Genomic DNA, 18,040 nt, shown 5'->3' on the forward strand with positions numbered 1-18,040 from the left:
AGGCGCATGTGGTTCTACCCAACAAATAGTCAACATAGTATCCTAACAAATCATTATACTAACAAGGACAGATTACAATATACTCTTCCCTGATCTCCCTTACACTAAGATTCATCTGTACATGTAAGCGTATTGATTTCACAAGCATCAATTACTAATCAGTAATATACCCTGTATGTTCAATTACAAGAATAAGGCAAATTTACATATCTACAAGAAGTCGCAACTAAAACACATGCATGGCTTCGTCATTGAGGTTTCAATCTTAAGTTCCTAAACCTACCTTTGATCTGAGATTGTATTAGCTTCCAAAGCTAGACTTGTGAGCCAAGGAAGCATACTCTCACCAACTTTGTAGATCCTTCCCTGATAAACTCCCCGTCCTTAGTGAGATCATATTGGACAACCTCTGGATCATCAAGCAGAGCTGCACAGGCTGTGTGACTGAACCTTCAATTCTACACTTTTGATCCAACCACGCAGTAAATAGTTCAACTTCACCACCTACATACAGTATATAATTAACAACTCGTTCATAATTTAGAATGGGTGATCAAGCCTGTACATTACTCCGTAATTGGGTAGCAGAGGCATACCTTGGGACTTCATCATGAGGGCAATGACCTGCCGGGCTAATTTAATAGTTATGGGGCTTCTGTAAGTTGCTTCTTCACCTGTTGGCCCCTGATGGGCTTCACCCATGGATCCTCTTTCACATACATGAGACAAACAGGAACATTGCTTTCTTGACATCTACACATTACAAATTAGACGGTCTAAACATTTGGTGCCATGGGATCAAAACTGGAGGATTATCTAGTTGTACATACCTTGTTAGAGACTTGCAAAAGATAGTTGACTTGAATGATCTGCATATACCTGCATGAGTAGCTCTGCTATAATTTCTGGACCACTCATTTTCTGCCAACTACAATAACAAAAGGTGACCTTAAGGCATAAGCAGCAGTCAAAAAATTATTCTAACAAGTAATGAACAAAATACGGGGTTGCCAGAATGGGGGAGGGGAAGTTCCATAAAAACCAAGCGTTACAGATGGAATATGAAGGTTACACTATGTCCATAAGCAACAGTGTGTTGATTTGGGGGCCGGAGTATTATGCATGAACCAGTTTAAAACTAATTAAAAGCTATAGGATGAAGATTATTCCTCTTTCAGAATAAGAGCACCAGCAACTTAGTCTGAAATGTGAAGTATTGAATGTTATCATGTGAAATTCAAAAGCAGTCATGTATTATATAACTTTATAATGTTAGTCTTCAAAAAACCACCTAAATAACAAACTAATCACTAAACTTAACCATGAAAATACAAGTTCCTCAAGTTAAAAACAATTGCAAAATATTTATTTCAAAAATTAAGCATACTCTTTCCAACTCTGGTATAACTGAACTGACCTGGTAATAACAATGATCCATCAACTATATCCTTTGGGGCATATGACAGACTGTGAAATCATCCCAAACCAGAGCTTGCAGAGTATCGCGCAGTTCCCTGAAAAGATTACGAGTGTTTCTGCTACATCATGTTCTGTGGCATAATAGGTTCCTGAACCCTTTTGATACACCTTGCTTTCAAATTCCATCAACTCTTCGTTTAATTATATCATATTCACCTAGCATCAAAATTCCATAGAATCAAGTCAACTAAGCAGTCATCCAGTGGCTCAAATTCATTCCCCCATCATCGCCTACTCCCTGCAGTCCTGCAAAATTCGTCTATGCAGTTCAGCCAATTTCAACATTCAGAGAAAAGTCACCCTCAGGTAAATATTCAAGCTCTCTCATCTCATTGTAAAGCAAATTAAGTTCTTCCATTATTGCTTCATGGCTAGGATGAGCCTTTTCATTAGCCAAGAATGTGTGGACATCTCCTGTCACCTCTATCCAACTACAACCTGGCTCCTTTTTTACCTTATTTTTCCTCATGGTCTTCCTCATCCTAGAAACCTCATTCCACATACCTGCATCAGCATATACATTTGCAAGGAGAATGTAGACTGAGGAATCCTCGGGATCTAATTGAAGGATGGAATTTGCAGCCTTTTCTGCAATTTCCACATTTCCAAACATCTTGCAGACACTTAACAAGGTTCTCCAAATAACGTCATCAGCCTCAAATGGCATATCTTCAATCAGCTGCAAAGCCTTTCCAACCTGCCCTGACTTCCCCAGCATATCTACCATGCACGAATAATGATCCAGTTGAGGATCTAATCCATAGCTGTGCATTGAGCAAAAGTGATCCCAGCCATTTTCAACAAGCCCCATATGACCACAAGCTCGGAGAACTGCAATAAAAGTTGCATGGTTTGGCTTTACTTTCTCTTTCTTCATATCTTCAAAGACTTTGAGAGCCTCTTCCGCAAAACCATGATAAGCATAACCACATATCATTGCGTTCCATGTCACAAAATCCCGCTCTACAGCCCTTTCAAACATGAGCTGAGAGTCTTGCATATTGCCACATTTTGAATACATGTCGACGAGAGTGCTTACAATATAAACATCCGCTTGCAGTTCATGCTTAATGATTTGAGCATGGATTTGCTTCCCAAGTCCCACAGTTGCCAGGTTAGCACAGGTATCTAGAACTGTTGCATAAGTAAAATTATCAGGTTCAATGCCTGTTCCCAACATCAAAGAAAAAATTCGCAGGGCTTCATCTTCCAAATTTTGCTGTAAACAGCCTGAAATAATTGCATTCCATGAAACAATGCTTTGTTTCTCAAGTCGGTCATGAAGCATCACAGCCTCATCAATCAACCCATATTTGCAGTACATGTCCACCAAAGTACTTCCCACAAAAGGGTGGAAGCCCATTCCAGATTTGATAACTTTGGTATGGAGCTCCATGCCATATTTTGCAAGTTGCTTTCCAGCAGTAGCTTTCAAAACACTGCCATAAGTGAATTCGTCAGGTTCCATCCCACAAGCCAGCATTTCAACAAACAGGTGTAGAGTTTCCTCTTCCAGACCATTTTGCTCACAAGCTGCAATTATCGCATTCCAAGACACTGCATCCCTTCTAATCATCTCATTAAAAACACCTTTTGCTCCAAAAACATCTCCACATTTTCCATACATGTCCAAAATTGCATTTGTTACACAAATATTAGACTGAAAATTGCTCTTCATAACCAGACCATGCAGTTGACAACCTGCTGATAGTTGTTTGGCCACAGCACAGGCACTAAAAGCACCTGACAGAGTAACTTCATCAAAGCCAAGGTCAGATTTTATCAGATTTCGAAACAACTTTAATGCTTCAGGACCTTGATTACTTTGCACGTAACCAACTAGCATGGCATTATAGGATTGCACACTATGTTTGGGCATAGAGTTAAATACCTTCCTAGAATCTACTAAACTCTGACTTTTCGCATACATATCCAAAGTAGCAGTTGCGACGATGATGTCAGTACCAAAGTTAGTCTTCAAAGCATGAGCATGCAGTTGACGACCTAAACTAAGTGCAGATAGCCCTGCACATGACCTAAAGACACTAGCATAAGTTGATTGGCTTACACCCAATCCTTGTCTCTGCATCTCCTTAAACAATTCCAAACCATCAGTAAACTGATGATTCTGAACAAATCCCGCAATAACAGCACTCCAACAAACCCAATTCTTTTCAGGCATTGCATAAAAGAACCTCAAAGACTCGTCCAAATATCTGCATTTTGCATACATATCAACTAAAGCACTTCCTGTCACCATATCACTCTCCAAACCCGTTTTCACCGCAAGCCCTTGAATTTGTATACCTAGTATATAGTCCTCCAAATATGAGCAACATTTCAGAACCACAGCTAAGGTAGTGTGATCAAAGCACACACTTTCTTTAACAATTTGCAAGAATATCTCCACACATTTGTGATGATTCCTACTCTGCAAATAACTCGAAATCAAGGTATTCCATGACACTACATCTCTCTCCGGCATCGAATCAAAAAGAAGCTGCGCAACTTCCATATTGCCTTCCCCAGAATACGCAAAAATCATGGAGTTCCAAGAGATTGTATCTCGGTGAGGCATTTGGTCGAACACCTTGCGTGCATACCCTAACCGCGAGCATTTTACATACATTTGAATCAAACAATTGGTAACAAAGATTGTGGGTTCGAACCCAGAAATTATCATCTGGGAATGTGCTTGCTTGCCCGGATTTAGAGCTCTTTGATGAGTACATTCTTGGAAAATGTGCGAAAAAGTTTTCTTCTTGGTGGTTGCTACTTGTTTCAATTCACCAGTAGAAATTGTATTGATGAATGATAATCGTATAGAATATACATGGAAAATTACAAGAGATTTTTTGAAGAAAGGATTGGAAAAAATTTGTGTCATGAGAAGTTTGAAGTAATGGTTTTTCCAGTTTTTTGGTCGTTATATTTTGACAGTTGAGTTCTCAATTTGTATTAATGCTTCAAACAAGTTTTAAGTCCTAAACTTTTACAATACATATATTTTCTCCGAAATCCAGCGTATACATTTTAATTACGGCTTTCGTTTCATATTATTTGCAATAATTAGATATTTTCTAATAATATTTTATGTCAAATCGTTACAAATAATATAAAATGGAGATAGTATGACATATTTTACGGAATATTCAATTACGAGTAATTCATTGATAAGAGAACCAAAAATTAGATCCAAGTATTAAGACATTACTACTATTCAATATATTCATTCAAGTTCCAAGAAACCAAAGAACTAAAGGAGACCGAGGGAGTACTAAATATTTTTAATAGTTCCATTCAAAGTAGTCCTATGCCCAAATCATGTAGGCTTCGCACATGTGGTTCTCGTGACTACTCAACAATTGGTCAACATAATATCCTAACAAATCACTGTACTTACAAACTAGGACAGATTACAGATATACTCTTCCCTGATTCATCACACTAAGCATTTAAGCAATTCATCTGCACATGCGTACGAATTTCACAGGCATTGATTACTAATCAGTAATACATCCTGTATGTTCAATTACAAGAATAAGGCAAATTTACATATCTACAAGCGGTTGCAGCTAAAACACGTGCATGGCTTCGTCATTGAGGTTTCAATCTTAAGTTCCTAAATCTATCTTTGATCTGAGACTGTATTAGCTTCCAAAGCGAAAACTGTGAGCCAAAAAAGCGTACTCTTACTAACTTTTTAGAGCCTTCCCTGATAAATTCCACGTCCTTAGTGAGATCATATTGGACAGCCTCTGGATCATCAAGCAGAGGCAGTGTGATAGAACCCTTCGATTCTACACTTTTGATCCAACCACGTAGTAAATAATTTACCACCTACATATATAATGAATAAATGTTCCGTAATTTAGAAAGGCGGATACAAAAAATAGGGTACATTCAGGATTAATGAGTAATCAAGCCTGCACAGTAATTGGGTAGCTGAGGCATACCTCAGGAACTTCATCATGAGGGCAATGACCTGCAGGGCTAATTTCATAGTATGGAGCTTCTGGAAGTTGCTTCTTCACATGTTGTCCCCAAAAGGGCTTCACCCATGGATCTTCTTTCCCATACACGAGACAAACAGGAACATTCCTTTCTCGACATCTACACATTTACAAAATAGAGGATCTCAACATTTGGAGCCATGAGATCTAAACTGATATACGAGGTGAAGATACAAGCAAAATAATCTAGATGTACCTACCTTGATAAAGACTCGTCAAAAGATAGTTGACCGGTGGGAGCACACATGATTGAGGCAAATGCTGCAGCAGCAGCAGGATGTTCTGTTGTCTCCACTATCTGAGAAAAGACTTTATCAACATCTGTTGAATGGTCTGCATAAACTTGCCTGAGCAGCTCTGCTATGGTTTCCGGATCACTCATTTTTTGCCAACTACAATAACAAAAGGCGACCTTATAAGCTTGTACTGATAAGCAGCGGTTAAAAAATTATTCTAGTAAGTGATGAACAGAATATGGGGTTGCCAGGGGAAGTTGCATAAAATCCAATTATTAGAGATGGGATATGAAGCTTACACTATGTCCATAAGCTTAGTTACATTAGCAGGCAGAGGAAAAGTTCCAGCTGGAGGAAACATCCTAGATAGCAAAGGAGATTTTGTAGGATTTGGAAGAAAACCCCAAAAAGGCGTTGCATTGAGCAGAGTAACACCCTTTACTAACTGAGGGTTACAGGCTGCAAAATAGGTTGCAACATATCCTCCAAGTGAATTCCCCACAATATAAACTGGTTCACCAATGACCTGCAATCATTTAAGTAGGGTTCATTAAATCCAAGCTAGATGTTAATAAGAACTTGAAGTGGTTTCAGGAAGCAATAATGATAATTGTATGCAAGAATAAGGAGAAAGTGCCACAAATGGTTGCGACATACTGAAAAATTAGTTTTAAATGATATATGGTATCCAAAAAAGGCAGCAAGCAGCAGCATTTACATACCGAGACCGTAGAATATGAGTTCCATAGAAAAAAGTATAGCTAACGTCTCTTATTGGGTCTAGCCAAATAGAGAAAGAGGATTGTTTTCGAAATGTTTAGCATAACATTATTGCATTAGTTACAAGTTTTTGTGGATTAAACTCTGAAAATAAAAGACACATAATATTGGCATCAAAATCTATGTTACGCACCAAAATCTGAGCTCTTCATCATCTAAGAGAGCTAATTAGTAAAGTATGATCAATAAAATTATGATCAGACAAAGCTTCATCCAGAAGTCTTGGAACATTGAATAGTTTACCTGCTCAATAAAAGACTGCACTTGATCCCTCCACAAATCAACAGAGTAAACAAGTTCTTCTGCCCATGGTTCGGCTTTCTCTCCAAACCCCCATGTCTCATCCTTCTGTTTAGAGAGATTCACTTCCTTCAACAAAGGAGCAGGATCTTCAATGGGCAATGACTTGCCTTGGCCAAGAAAATCCAGAGCCCATACTCTAAAATCACGCCCTAAATCTTTCAGCTGCTTTTCATAATGAAAGCTGCCAACACCAAATCCAGGAAGGAAAAGAACTGGTGGGGAATTTACATTCTCACATCCAGCTTTCTCATAATGCACGTTAAGTTTTGGTTTCCATTCCCAATAACAACTACTTACAGAAGTACTTGATTCACCTGTTGAATAATCTGGCAACCCTGGGATCAGAACCTTTGGCACTGAATCTGCACTATCTGATATATCTTCCAAACTCTGTTCCCCACCAACCACAGTCCTGCTAAAACCTTCATTGAAAGCTCTTGGTGCAATCTGACGATTTTGAATAGAGTTAAGTGACCCAGAAGCTTCTTGATAATATAGGTTTTTCACTAAATAATGCTTCCTTGGGGTACATAGGACTTGCGTTTTCTCCCCTGAAGAAGGCTGCAATCCCGGTGAAGTTGATTTTTTCTCTATCAACTGTGATCGTACATGAGAAGGTGCTGACTGGTAGAGAAGAACATCCATGTGAAAGATAAACGTTTTCTGCACAAGTAAACCATAACACAATTTTATGAGATTAAGGATGTCACATAATCAGATCTTCAGGGAACAGTTGAAAGGAAGCCAGAAATCTAAGAGAATGCATATCTAGTAGCTAATAATATTTCAAAGAAAAACATAAGAAGAAAATCACTCGAATTATGACTCTGACTATCACTGTATAAATATCTCTACCTAAGAGTCAGTACCGTAATACATTGATGTACTACAACAGTTCAATGAGAAATGAGTTTTACTATCCCACATTGCCACATCTCTTATGTTTCACGACAAAAACATAATCTCAATTTTTCATTAGGTTGGGTTTGGCTACATTCATACAAGCTTCATTCTTTACATCTCAAACTCTTCAGTATATAAGCTTTTCCATTAAAACGATTTTAAATACACAAGTCCCTAAATCACCATCTGAAAACTGTCATCCTCTCCCATCACCCCAAACCCGAATCAAAGCAAATGGACCAAATGTCTCTGAACACTAACCAATCTTTGCTAAGATGGACACCAACTGACTCAACTATGTTAATGGCAAGATTCCCAACTTTGGAAAATTCTCATTTTTCCTACTCTAAATCAACTATGTTAAGGCCAAAGGATAATGCAATAACAAATAAAGGAAATCATTCGGTTTGGGTTTGGTTAGTTTGTTAATGAGCCAAACTTGAGCATAAGATTATACAGAGTAGTTTGAATATTAAACGAGCCAAACTCAAAAACTATGGAATTTGGCTCGAAAGCTCATGAGCTCGTGAATTTAAGAAAAATGGTAAATATTTTATTAGATAGCTATATATCCACTCCCTTAAGGCCATCAACCGAGTGACAAAGATAAGGGATTTTATTAACATGACTTACATAAGCTAGATACGATTCTAGTGTTGAATAACAAAAAACATTTTTTTTGTAATTATTGTTGGAACTTGGAACATGCTTGATTGAGCCAAGCTCAAGTTGGGCTCAAAGTTTTCAAGCCAAGCTTGAACTTGAAGTTTAAGTTCAAGATGAGTTCATCTTTGAGATCGAATTCTGTATATTTCAATCAACCCAAGCCGAGCCATGTTAGAGTTCGGTCCGGCTCGTGGCCAGACTTACTCCCAAGTCCCACTCCCACTGGCCACTATAAGGCTACCTTAAGACTACAAAGATACTATACTTTCTTTTCAAGAGAATCGTTACATCAGAAACCAATTATGCTAATTCCTCCAAAATATCATCAACCATTACTCTCCTTCCTTTGAACCATCAAAACCCTAGCTATCGACAAATAAATACTGAACTTACTTCAATCAATGATTTCTCACTCCAATAATAAACTATGAAATACACTTTCCCAAATTAAGCATAATAACAACATGATTTATCAGCATAATCTGACATTATTCTAATACAATTTGCATCAATATAAAAGCAATTGCAGATTTGCAGACTTATTAAAAAAAAAAAAAAAAAATCAATAATAAACAAATAAAGTAAATGATCTGTCTGAACCTATTAAATTAATAATCTAAATACTCCAAGAAATTAAATAAGCATAAAAATATAACAAAAAAAAAATTAATTTGCAGAAAAAAGAACAAAAAACCAAAGCTGAGTTTTACTTACTTCACTCAAAAGATAGTAAATTTCATTGAAAGAAGAAATGCAAAGAGAAAGATTGAATCTTTGAATCCGATAATTGAGGAGACTCTAGAGAGAGAAAATGGAAGAGAGAGAAAGAGAGAAATGCGTTGGAAAGATTGTGCAAGATGCTTAAATGGACCCTCGCCTTCATTCGTCCAGTCGTTCAACACATATATTAAACGTGTCTTAGTGGAACTTCACTGTTACAACTTTGGCGACTTATAATAATGTCAGAACAACCGGTTTTAACTGGTACGAAATTATTTTCGACTAACTAGATGATTCACGAGTCATGCTTAATTTTAAATGGATAATAGCTTATACCCAACTTCAGACGTTAAAATCTCAAGAGTCAAGATATTAAATTGTGTGTTGTTAGAAGATCTTTGTTTGGTTTAGCTTACTTTGTAAATCTTAAATGTATGTTATGGTAAGATTTTTGAGGAAATTACAGTAAAACATGTTAGTGGTACAAAATAGGCAAATTGTGCTACTTCTTATGAATGGGCAAATTGAACTAAATTATACTTTGTGCTACTTCTTATGAATGGGCAAATTGAAAAACTATTCTTCCTCGTGAATTATTCATCAGTAAAATGGTACATGTTTCACACTTGAAGTCACAAAAATTCTTCTAAATAGAAACAATTTGATATCTTGGTATTTAAAGATCTAGAATTGGGTATGGGTAACAGGTGTAATGTTCGGGTGTAGCTAGAAATTGACCTAGCAAGCGTTAGGTGCACATTGGTGTACCATGACTCGATTTTCAAATATGACACAAGCACGATAAGTGAACCTACATGCTGACCCGCTTATTTCTAAACTTATTAACCAATGGCATATCACAATTCACAACCCTACTCATTGGCTAGGTTGTGGCGTTGTGCAGCCTTATTAATGAAAGATCGACATAACATAACTTTTCCTCGACTCATTCATTCACGTAAGTTTATGGTTCAATAAGTAAACTTGCACGAGCACGACCCAGCCCATGTCAAGCATTTTTATCTTACTCCTTGAACTTAAATTCTACTTTCACCAGAGTGGCTGAATAGAATCCATTCATTTAGAGAAGTGGCAAGTGATGGAAATTTCACCAGGTGGGGCATCAATGCTTAATTAGATGCCAAGTATTGTGAGCGCTTTCTCTTTCCTGAAAAATCTACCAAACAAGGAAGAAGTTATCTTTACGCAAAAGCTTGTTCAATTAAAGGGGTATTCTTTCTTGACCTCTTGCAAATAATGACAAAAGTTTACATCAATTTCCCTCATTTTCAATAACTGGCTGTTAATTAATTTCAGAATTGACAAATTTGAACTGTACCCACTGTTTAATTTCAAGCATGGTTAATTGTAAGCCGTTGGATTCATTCAAAGAGATGGGATGATTGATGAGAGATGGTGGAGCAGAGGATGCATACCAGGGGTTCGACGAAATCCTCAAGTGAGCAACAGGGTTAGTTATTTCTTCTAATTACAGGACATACCATGTGTTTATGAAATTACCCAACTCAAAAAGATCTTTACTTTCTGGAGTATAATTTCTGATGATTGACCAGTGATTAAAAAATGAAAATTAATGTGATTTTTGGATGATTACTGTACACTACCCTGAAAAGCCCAAATCTTGATGCTTTGATCTTGGTTTCTTGGACTCAGTTTGTGGCCTGGCTCAAGTAAATTTTGCTTTGCTGATTATTTTTGGAGAAATTTAAGGCAAAAGGAAAGATTGAACAGTTAGTTTGAGCCTGTATATTTGCCTAATTCTTGTCAAACCGAGTTTTGATATCGAGTTTTGTTAAGGAAAACCTACACGTGAGTTAGGACATTGTCCCTCACTAGGAAGGATTATGACCGACTCTGGTGCTTGGTTTTAGGATAGAATTTTGTTGGTCTTATATGTGGTCAGACACTCCGTTGTAGCCTTGTATGAAGTGAATTCTTATTACTTGGTATGTTTTTGTATGAGGACTGCTTCCATAAGTGGAAGTGAGGTGAATAGAGTTGATAGATATCAAGTTTTGCTTCCAACGAGGTTATGAAGTTGATGTTTGTTACACAATGCAGCGGCGTCCCATATGCCACCCCTGTATCTCAGTATCTGTATGAGTCAGCTGGGACATGGGAGGATGAGGATTAACAATGTTTCAAACTTGGATTCTGGCTGGATGGAGTATCAACAGCAACATTCACTGTGGACTGTGGAGAAACTGGAAAAGGTTTGGTGTTGATAGGTTTTCTACAAAGTTTTTTTTTTTTTCCTACTTAAGGAGCTTCCATATAAAAATACATGTTTTCTATTTAAGTTCATAGATTTGAGTTTTAATGTTGTATTTCCTGATAAGAAGACATTGGAAGACAATGACCATCAAACTTAGCTATTGATAAAGATATTATAAATTTGACACAAAGCATTCTTTTCCTTTTAGTTTAATCTAGAGATAAATATGTAAGTGCAAATTGGACCATAAATATGCAAGTATGATTCTCACATAGTCTCACCCAAAAACAACGTAAGCATATTTTATCTTGAGTTTCAATCCTAGTGCTTTACTTTCTCTTCATGAAGGCTACTAATATTTGAAGGCGTAATTATTACTATGATCCACATGATACTAATACAATTGGTGGACTAAGTCAATGCTTGTTTATATTTTTTGACATATGATTAGATCTCTACTTATACGTGATGTGTTGTATATCATATAACTGTACTGCATTAAACGTCATCCTCTTTTCTTTTCTAATGTTGTTTAATGTCAATTTGCATAATGCAGCCAAAAAAATTCCTTAAATTTAAGTTCTTAAAACCTGCAGATTCAGAGGATTCTGTCTATGAAGATTAAAATATTGTACTCCATATTAGGAACATGTTTAATCATACACAACATCTGTACTATGAAGAAGACTTCATCAACAACACAAGTAGACTTATCTAAAATTTCTGTCAGAGATCCCATTATCATTGCTATAACGTATTAGGCCATGTTAGATGAGGTTTTTGAAGTAGCAGCAGGATGTTTCTCTATGTTTAATCTCCTGTCCATTTATGTTTAAGTATTTTGGGCCTGCTTATCAATCGTATCGCTAATCAGCAAATTAGCTAAAACTTTCTATCAAACAATGCAACCTAATGAATAAGTAATTCTTGGTTGAGGACAGTAAAGTCCTTTGTGAGTGCCACTTGCTAGTCAATTTACTTTTGAAGTTACTAAATTTAGGATCTTGGCAGTGATTTGACTTTTTGCAAGTTGAACATAGCCAAGTGGTTTTAAATTAAAGTCTCTTATAATTATGCCACTTCATCTTCACGACAAATATATAGCAAGCTTTCATCCCCATCTGATTGAATTTTCCGTATTCTATATTAGTATTGGATAATATAGAATTGACTAGCTGCATGTGATCTTTCCTGTTTGCTGATAGAATACTCATAGTAAAAGTTTAGGTGAAGATTATAAATACTAAAGAACAAATTATGCTGTCTTTAAAACAAATTTTATAGCGGAAAGGAAGGTGAAGGGAAGAAATGAGAGATCAACATGCTAGGCTTCGTGTTCTTTTTGGATATCATTTGTATCTCTCAAGGCTAGTAATTCTTCCTGCACTGGGGTTGGCTCACTCAAACTGTGCTCTCTTCAATTTCGGGGATTCAAACTCTGACCCGGGAGCTCTGATGACTGCTCTTGGCCTCTATCTAGGTCCCCCATCTGGTCAGCAGTTCTTCCACAGGCCCACTGGTCGCTTCTGCAATGGTCGACTATACATCGATTTCATTTGTACGCCTTTTTCTTATATCAAACAGCTAATTGAGTAATTGATCTATTGTTGTAAAGATACTTTTAGTTGGGTTTTGTTCAGATTTTGGTATAAACTGAGTGGCGTTCAGTAAAAGTATATTTAGAGTATAAGTCTCTTTTGCTTATCTTACAGGTCAGAACTTGAAGATGGATCTTCTGAGCGCATACCTAGAATCTTCAGGGTCAGATTTTAGCCATGGTGTAAATTTTGCTGTAGCTGGTGCTTCTACTGAAGTTAGTCTATACAACCCTTTCTCAATATCCACTCAGGCAGGGCAATTTGGCCACTTCCAGAATCGCACAAGAGAGCTCAGGGGACGAGGTACTTTCACGCTGGTTTTTTTTTTTTTCAGTGTTTACAAGAAACTGTTTGAGTGTGTTGTTCCAGTGATTGTTTCTATGTTGGTCACTTCTGGTTCAGTCGACGCTTTGAAATTTACCATTGCTTATCTAGAAATTATATCATACTACCCTGCTTCACATTGTCACAGGTAAAGGATCAATGATCAATGAAAAGGAGTTCAGGAATGCTGTTTATTCAATAGACATTGGGCAGAATGATGTTAATCTTGCTCTTGTAGCAAACTCAAGTTATCAAGAAGTTGTCAACAAAATTCCAATCATCCTTGGGAGGATTGAAAATTCTACTAAGGTCTGCTTACATAGGTTGTGCATGAGTGTTAGTAGTTTTTTTTTGTATTTACTTTACAGCTTTCACTTTTATTAAATTTAGTCACTTCCTGAAGTAGATACCTCCCTGTAGATTTTTTCATCAATATTGACTGATTCAACCGTCTCATTCCGCTTTGTTTGAGCAATACTTAACACAATAATCTACAAGTCTCTTGATTGGTTCACCTCTTCATATTACAGGCATTATACAAACTTGGTGCTAGAAAATTTTGGATATACGATACTGGGCCGTTAGGCTGCTTACCACAAATTCTAGCATTGCGAAAGAAGAATGACAGTGAACTGAATGAATTGGGGTGCCTGGCACTTTATAACAATGGTGCAAAGGCTTTCAATGACGGTTTGAGTAACCTCTGTGATAAATTAAGAACCGAACTCAAGGAGGCTTTCGTTGTACACGTTGATATGTATGCTATCAAATATGATCTGTTTGCCAATCCAGGGAGATATGGTGAGTTCTAATTATTTAATTAATGTTTTCAAAATTGAAGCTACATTTTACTGAATAGAAAGGTCACATATTAATGTTGCATTGTAATTACATCCAGGCTTTGAAAACCCATTAATGGCTTGCTGTGGCAATGGGGGGCCTCCCTATAACTATGTAGACAAGAAGACTTGTGGTGAACCTACAGCAACTGCTTGCGCTGATCCATCTCATTCTGTGAGCTGGGATGAAGTTCATTACACTGAAGCAGCCAATGCTGTTATTGCATCCAAGATAATGTCAGGCGAGTACTCCAAGCCATCTATTAATCTGAAAAATTTCTGCAAGGAAGTGCTTGTTTAGGCCGCATATTGGAAGTTCCTCATATAAAGTCAAGAGGCTAGAGTTGTATGATTACTGGCACAGCACGTCTTTAGGATGATCATCCACTTTACCTCTATTCCTGACTAAGTGGTCGAGCTGGAAGTGTTTGATATTGGGGGTATTTTCGTATTAATAATGTATTATTATGGAGACCTCATTGGTTTTTCTAATCTACATAATGCTTATAATAAAGAATTTCCAATGTAGTCACACAGGATCAAGAATATCAATTCTTAAGTTTCATTTCAGATTAGAAAATTTCATATTTCATCAAGTAAACTCAACAGTCTTTTTCTAATTATATACGTAGTACCAATCATATCATTTCTAATCAAAGTCTATAATTCTAAATTGTTTGCTAGTGTCAACCTGTAATAAGCAAAAAGCAATGGTGACCATTAACATAATATAGTTTGCCAGGCTGCCAGCTACTCGGGAAGTATTCTAAGTCTTTTTATCTAAGAAAAAGTCACCTTCTTAGCTTAGCATAGAAGTTTTTCTTACCAAGTATCCAATTATCATCAAAACATTAAACATGTCTTGTATGAACATATTGGATTTACCTGAAGAGTGCCTGTCGTATATCCTTTCGCTGACGTCCCCAGTCGATGTCCTCAAATCACAGGTGGTGTCAAAGCAGTTGTATTTGGCTTTGGGATCCAATACCGTGTGGGAGAAATTTCTGCCATCAGATTGTACTGAAATAATCTCTCAATCTTCTGTGTCTCCTATTCTTCATCAGCTTACTTCTAAGAAGGACCTCTTTTTACATCTCTGCCGTTCTCCTATCCTCCTCAACAATAATACTCAGGTAAAGTTTTCATTTATATATCTTAGTCATCTGCTTTATTTTGTTCATCGATCAAGTGTTTGACTTTTATAGTACTTTTTGTTCGATCAAGTAAACTTTTCATGGTTATGTGAATACTTTAACAATATTGTAATGATGTGGACCAGATGTCGGCTAAATTAGTTAATCAATCCTATTCGAGTTTTCAAAAAGGAAATGAGGGAAATTTTAAGGGGCGGGAGGGGTAACATATATTATGCCTGGAAACATTGTAAAACGAGTATGACAAGGTTCATCAATCTTTTGTCAACTTGTAAAAAATTGTGCGCATCAATTTTTCCTTGTTATTGTCAAGAACATTATGATTAATGCTTTTTGTATATATGTACGCGCATGAATTAGAGCTTTGGCTTGAATAAATGGAATGGGAAGAAATGCTACATGCTTGGGGCTAGAGCCCTGATGATTACATGGGGAGGCACTCCTCAGTATTGGAGTTGGAGCGCAGTACCCGAATCAAGGTGTCTCTCTCTGTCTCTTTCCATTAATTTATGCAAACATCCGATGTTGTGAAATGTTGTATGCCAGAAAAACCATGTACTCTGTATATAGATGAACTAGCACATGATTTCATACTTGCAACAAACTGTCACACATTAGGATCAGATTTGATTGAGTCATGCCTGAGTAGGGACTAGTTCAGTTTGTTTCAAAGGCAGGTTGGTTGGATCGAGTCATATTCAGTTCATTTCATGGATAATAATGAGAAATTACTTGTTAAAAGATATAGTAATTGTTGAATCCGTTCAAGTTTAGGTCAACAAGTTGCCTATTGGACTTCAGGTCGTATTTTCGTATAATTAAATTGATATTTAATCAATTTGCCATGTGTAGATTTAACGAACTTTTTTCAACTCCATACTATAAAGTCACTTTAAATCCCAATGCTTACTTGATTAGCATCTGTTCAACCAGCTTTTCCCAGTGCATATATCTTCTAGTCACTTGTGAATTTCAATGCATTAAATCAACAAATCATGAATGTATGTGCATATACCCTTTGATAAATCATGTTAGTTGTTACGAGTACCAAGTTGAGTTATTATTGTGCATAATATGCCTATATACATACTTATTTTTTAGGTTTCCAGAAGCCACTGTGCTCAAAAACGTATGTTGGCTAGACATAAAAGGGAAAATGCACACCAAAGTCCTTTCACCAAAAACAACTTATGGTGCATATTTTGTGTTTAAAATGGATGTTGACAATCATCAAGGATTTGAAGATACACCAGTGAATGTATCTATTTCAGAGGTTACCGAAGAAGGGTTACCCACACAACATTACACCGTGGTTGTTAAGCAATTTTACCTTGAGGCACCCTCAGTTCGGAGGCCTGAAGAGCTTCCGGTTACAAGAGGTGATGGGTGGATGGAAATAGAGATGGGTAGGTATCAAGTTGGTGCTGATGCTGATCAAGGGGTGGTATTAGAGATGAGTTTAAGGGAGGTTGAAGAACTCAATTGGAAACGTGGTCTTATTGTTCATGGTATTGAACTTCGTCCTTTGGATTGATTACTAGGATACATACTATGATCAGGGGGCGAATTGAAGCTAGCTAAGTATGCAATAATGGATTCAATTGAACTAATTGGTAATTTATGATGAATAATTTGAATATCTAATTTCATGAATTTCCATGTATAATTTGACTTTGTTTTAGACTAAATAATACATTAATACTTCGTACTTAGTAATTTGTATAAGCTTTATGACTTGTGTTGGGAGGTTTTATGTGTTCATCATCTTTCAAAGTTCGCAACTCTCTTCATTTCTTTGTAAAACTCTGAAAATTTTTCTGCAAGGAAGTGCTTGTTTAGGTAACATGTTGGAAGTTCCTCATAGAATGAATGGCACAGTAAGTCTTTAGGATGAATGGATGATCATCCACTTTAACTCTATTTCTGACTTAGTGGTGGATGGAGCTAGAAGTTCTTGATATTGGGTGTACTTTTTAGGAAATGAATGTATGAAGCTATGAATGTTGCTCGTATTAATGTATAAAAGTGAAGTGTTTGATGTTAGAATATATTATTACCTGAATTATGAATGTTATTGTATGTCTTAATATTCTGGCATTAGTCTGAACTTTAGTTAAGATTGCATGCTTAGCTGCAGTAGCAAGGATTTTACTCATCTTAGTATTTGGTGAATAACCAAATTCCATTGAAATGAAAACTTAAGGATTAGGAAAAAAAAAAATCATAAATGGACATCAATTCAAGCTCTAAAATATTCGAAATTGACGATTTATAACTTTTTATAGGAAAAAGAAAAAAAAAAAAAAAAAAACCTAAGCATATTCATGAATAAGAATCTGCGCAAGTTGCAACTAACTAGTCCATGGTTTTCGTATAACTTTATGTAGAATATCTCTAACAATAACAGATCAGTAGATCGAGTGACACTAATATGCCAGCTAATTAATAGTCGATCAACGGAGTATACAATTACATAATTAATGACGAGTTGATCATGCATGTTGCCAACTAGCCAATAATCAACATTTTTCATTAACATCTTTTTTTTTTTTTTTTTTTTTGAAGTAATATACTTGCCTCTATACATTAGAAGTAGGTTATAGTGTTATACCTTGAAATTTTTTATGTTTTTTTTTTTTTTTTTTTTTAATCTTCTCACTTACAGTTCATATAAAATGAACTGGTAAGGAGAAAATGGGTACTTTTTTTATTTTATTTTATTTTATTATACAGTTTATATGGACCATTGGCAGGTAATTAATAAGTTATAAAAGTAAAAAAAATTCTTT

At 36.3% G+C, this 18,040-nt stretch overlaps 4 protein-coding genes across 4 annotated transcripts; 2 read left to right on the forward strand and 2 right to left on the reverse strand.

The window, feature by feature from the left end:
- On the reverse strand, positions 1–4,402 carry LOC110703027 (pentatricopeptide repeat-containing protein At3g02330, mitochondrial-like). The gene is made up of 4 exons (XM_021880785.1): positions 1,418–4,402; positions 831–928; positions 597–753; positions 1–504 (listed from the first exon to the last, which is right to left on the reverse strand). Exon 1 carries the CDS (start codon positions 4,364–4,366, stop codon positions 1,748–1,750), a length of 2,619 nt encoding a protein of 872 aa, XP_021736477.1. The 5' UTR covers positions 4,367–4,402; the 3' UTR covers positions 1–504; positions 597–753; positions 831–928; positions 1,418–1,747.
- A 334-nt stretch (positions 4,403–4,736) lies between these two features.
- LOC110703032 (pheophytinase, chloroplastic-like) lies at positions 4,737–9,275 on the reverse strand. Its single transcript, XM_021880791.1, has 6 exons — positions 9,095–9,275; positions 6,752–7,474; positions 6,028–6,254; positions 5,693–5,884; positions 5,436–5,592; positions 4,737–5,319 (listed from the first exon to the last, which is right to left on the reverse strand). Exons 2-6 carry the CDS (start codon positions 7,454–7,456, stop codon positions 5,077–5,079), a joined length of 1,524 nt encoding a protein of 507 aa, XP_021736483.1. The 5' UTR covers positions 7,457–7,474; positions 9,095–9,275; the 3' UTR covers positions 4,737–5,076.
- A 1,023-nt stretch (positions 9,276–10,298) lies between these two features.
- LOC110703041 (GDSL esterase/lipase At1g09390-like) lies at positions 10,299–14,717 on the forward strand. The gene is made up of 6 exons (XM_021880799.1): positions 10,299–10,571; positions 11,183–12,894; positions 13,049–13,237; positions 13,407–13,567; positions 13,789–14,059; positions 14,157–14,717. The coding sequence occupies exons 2-6, from the start codon at positions 12,645–12,647 to the stop codon at positions 14,396–14,398; spliced, it is 1,113 nt and encodes a 370-aa protein (XP_021736491.1). The 5' UTR covers positions 10,299–10,571; positions 11,183–12,644; the 3' UTR covers positions 14,399–14,717.
- A 77-nt stretch (positions 14,718–14,794) lies between these two features.
- LOC110703049 (putative F-box protein PP2-B12) lies at positions 14,795–17,549 on the forward strand. The gene is made up of 3 exons (XM_021880811.1): positions 14,795–15,230; positions 15,612–15,730; positions 16,353–17,549. The coding sequence occupies exons 1-3, from the start codon at positions 14,955–14,957 to the stop codon at positions 16,783–16,785; spliced, it is 828 nt and encodes a 275-aa protein (XP_021736503.1). The 5' UTR covers positions 14,795–14,954; the 3' UTR covers positions 16,786–17,549.
- The last annotated feature ends 491 nt before the right edge of the window (positions 17,550–18,040 follow it).

This window comes from Chenopodium quinoa, unplaced genomic scaffold, assembly GCF_001683475.1.
Source record: "Chenopodium quinoa cultivar QQ74 unplaced genomic scaffold, ASM168347v1, whole genome shotgun sequence".
Classification (NCBI taxonomy): domain Eukaryota; kingdom Viridiplantae; phylum Streptophyta; class Magnoliopsida; order Caryophyllales; family Amaranthaceae; genus Chenopodium; species Chenopodium quinoa.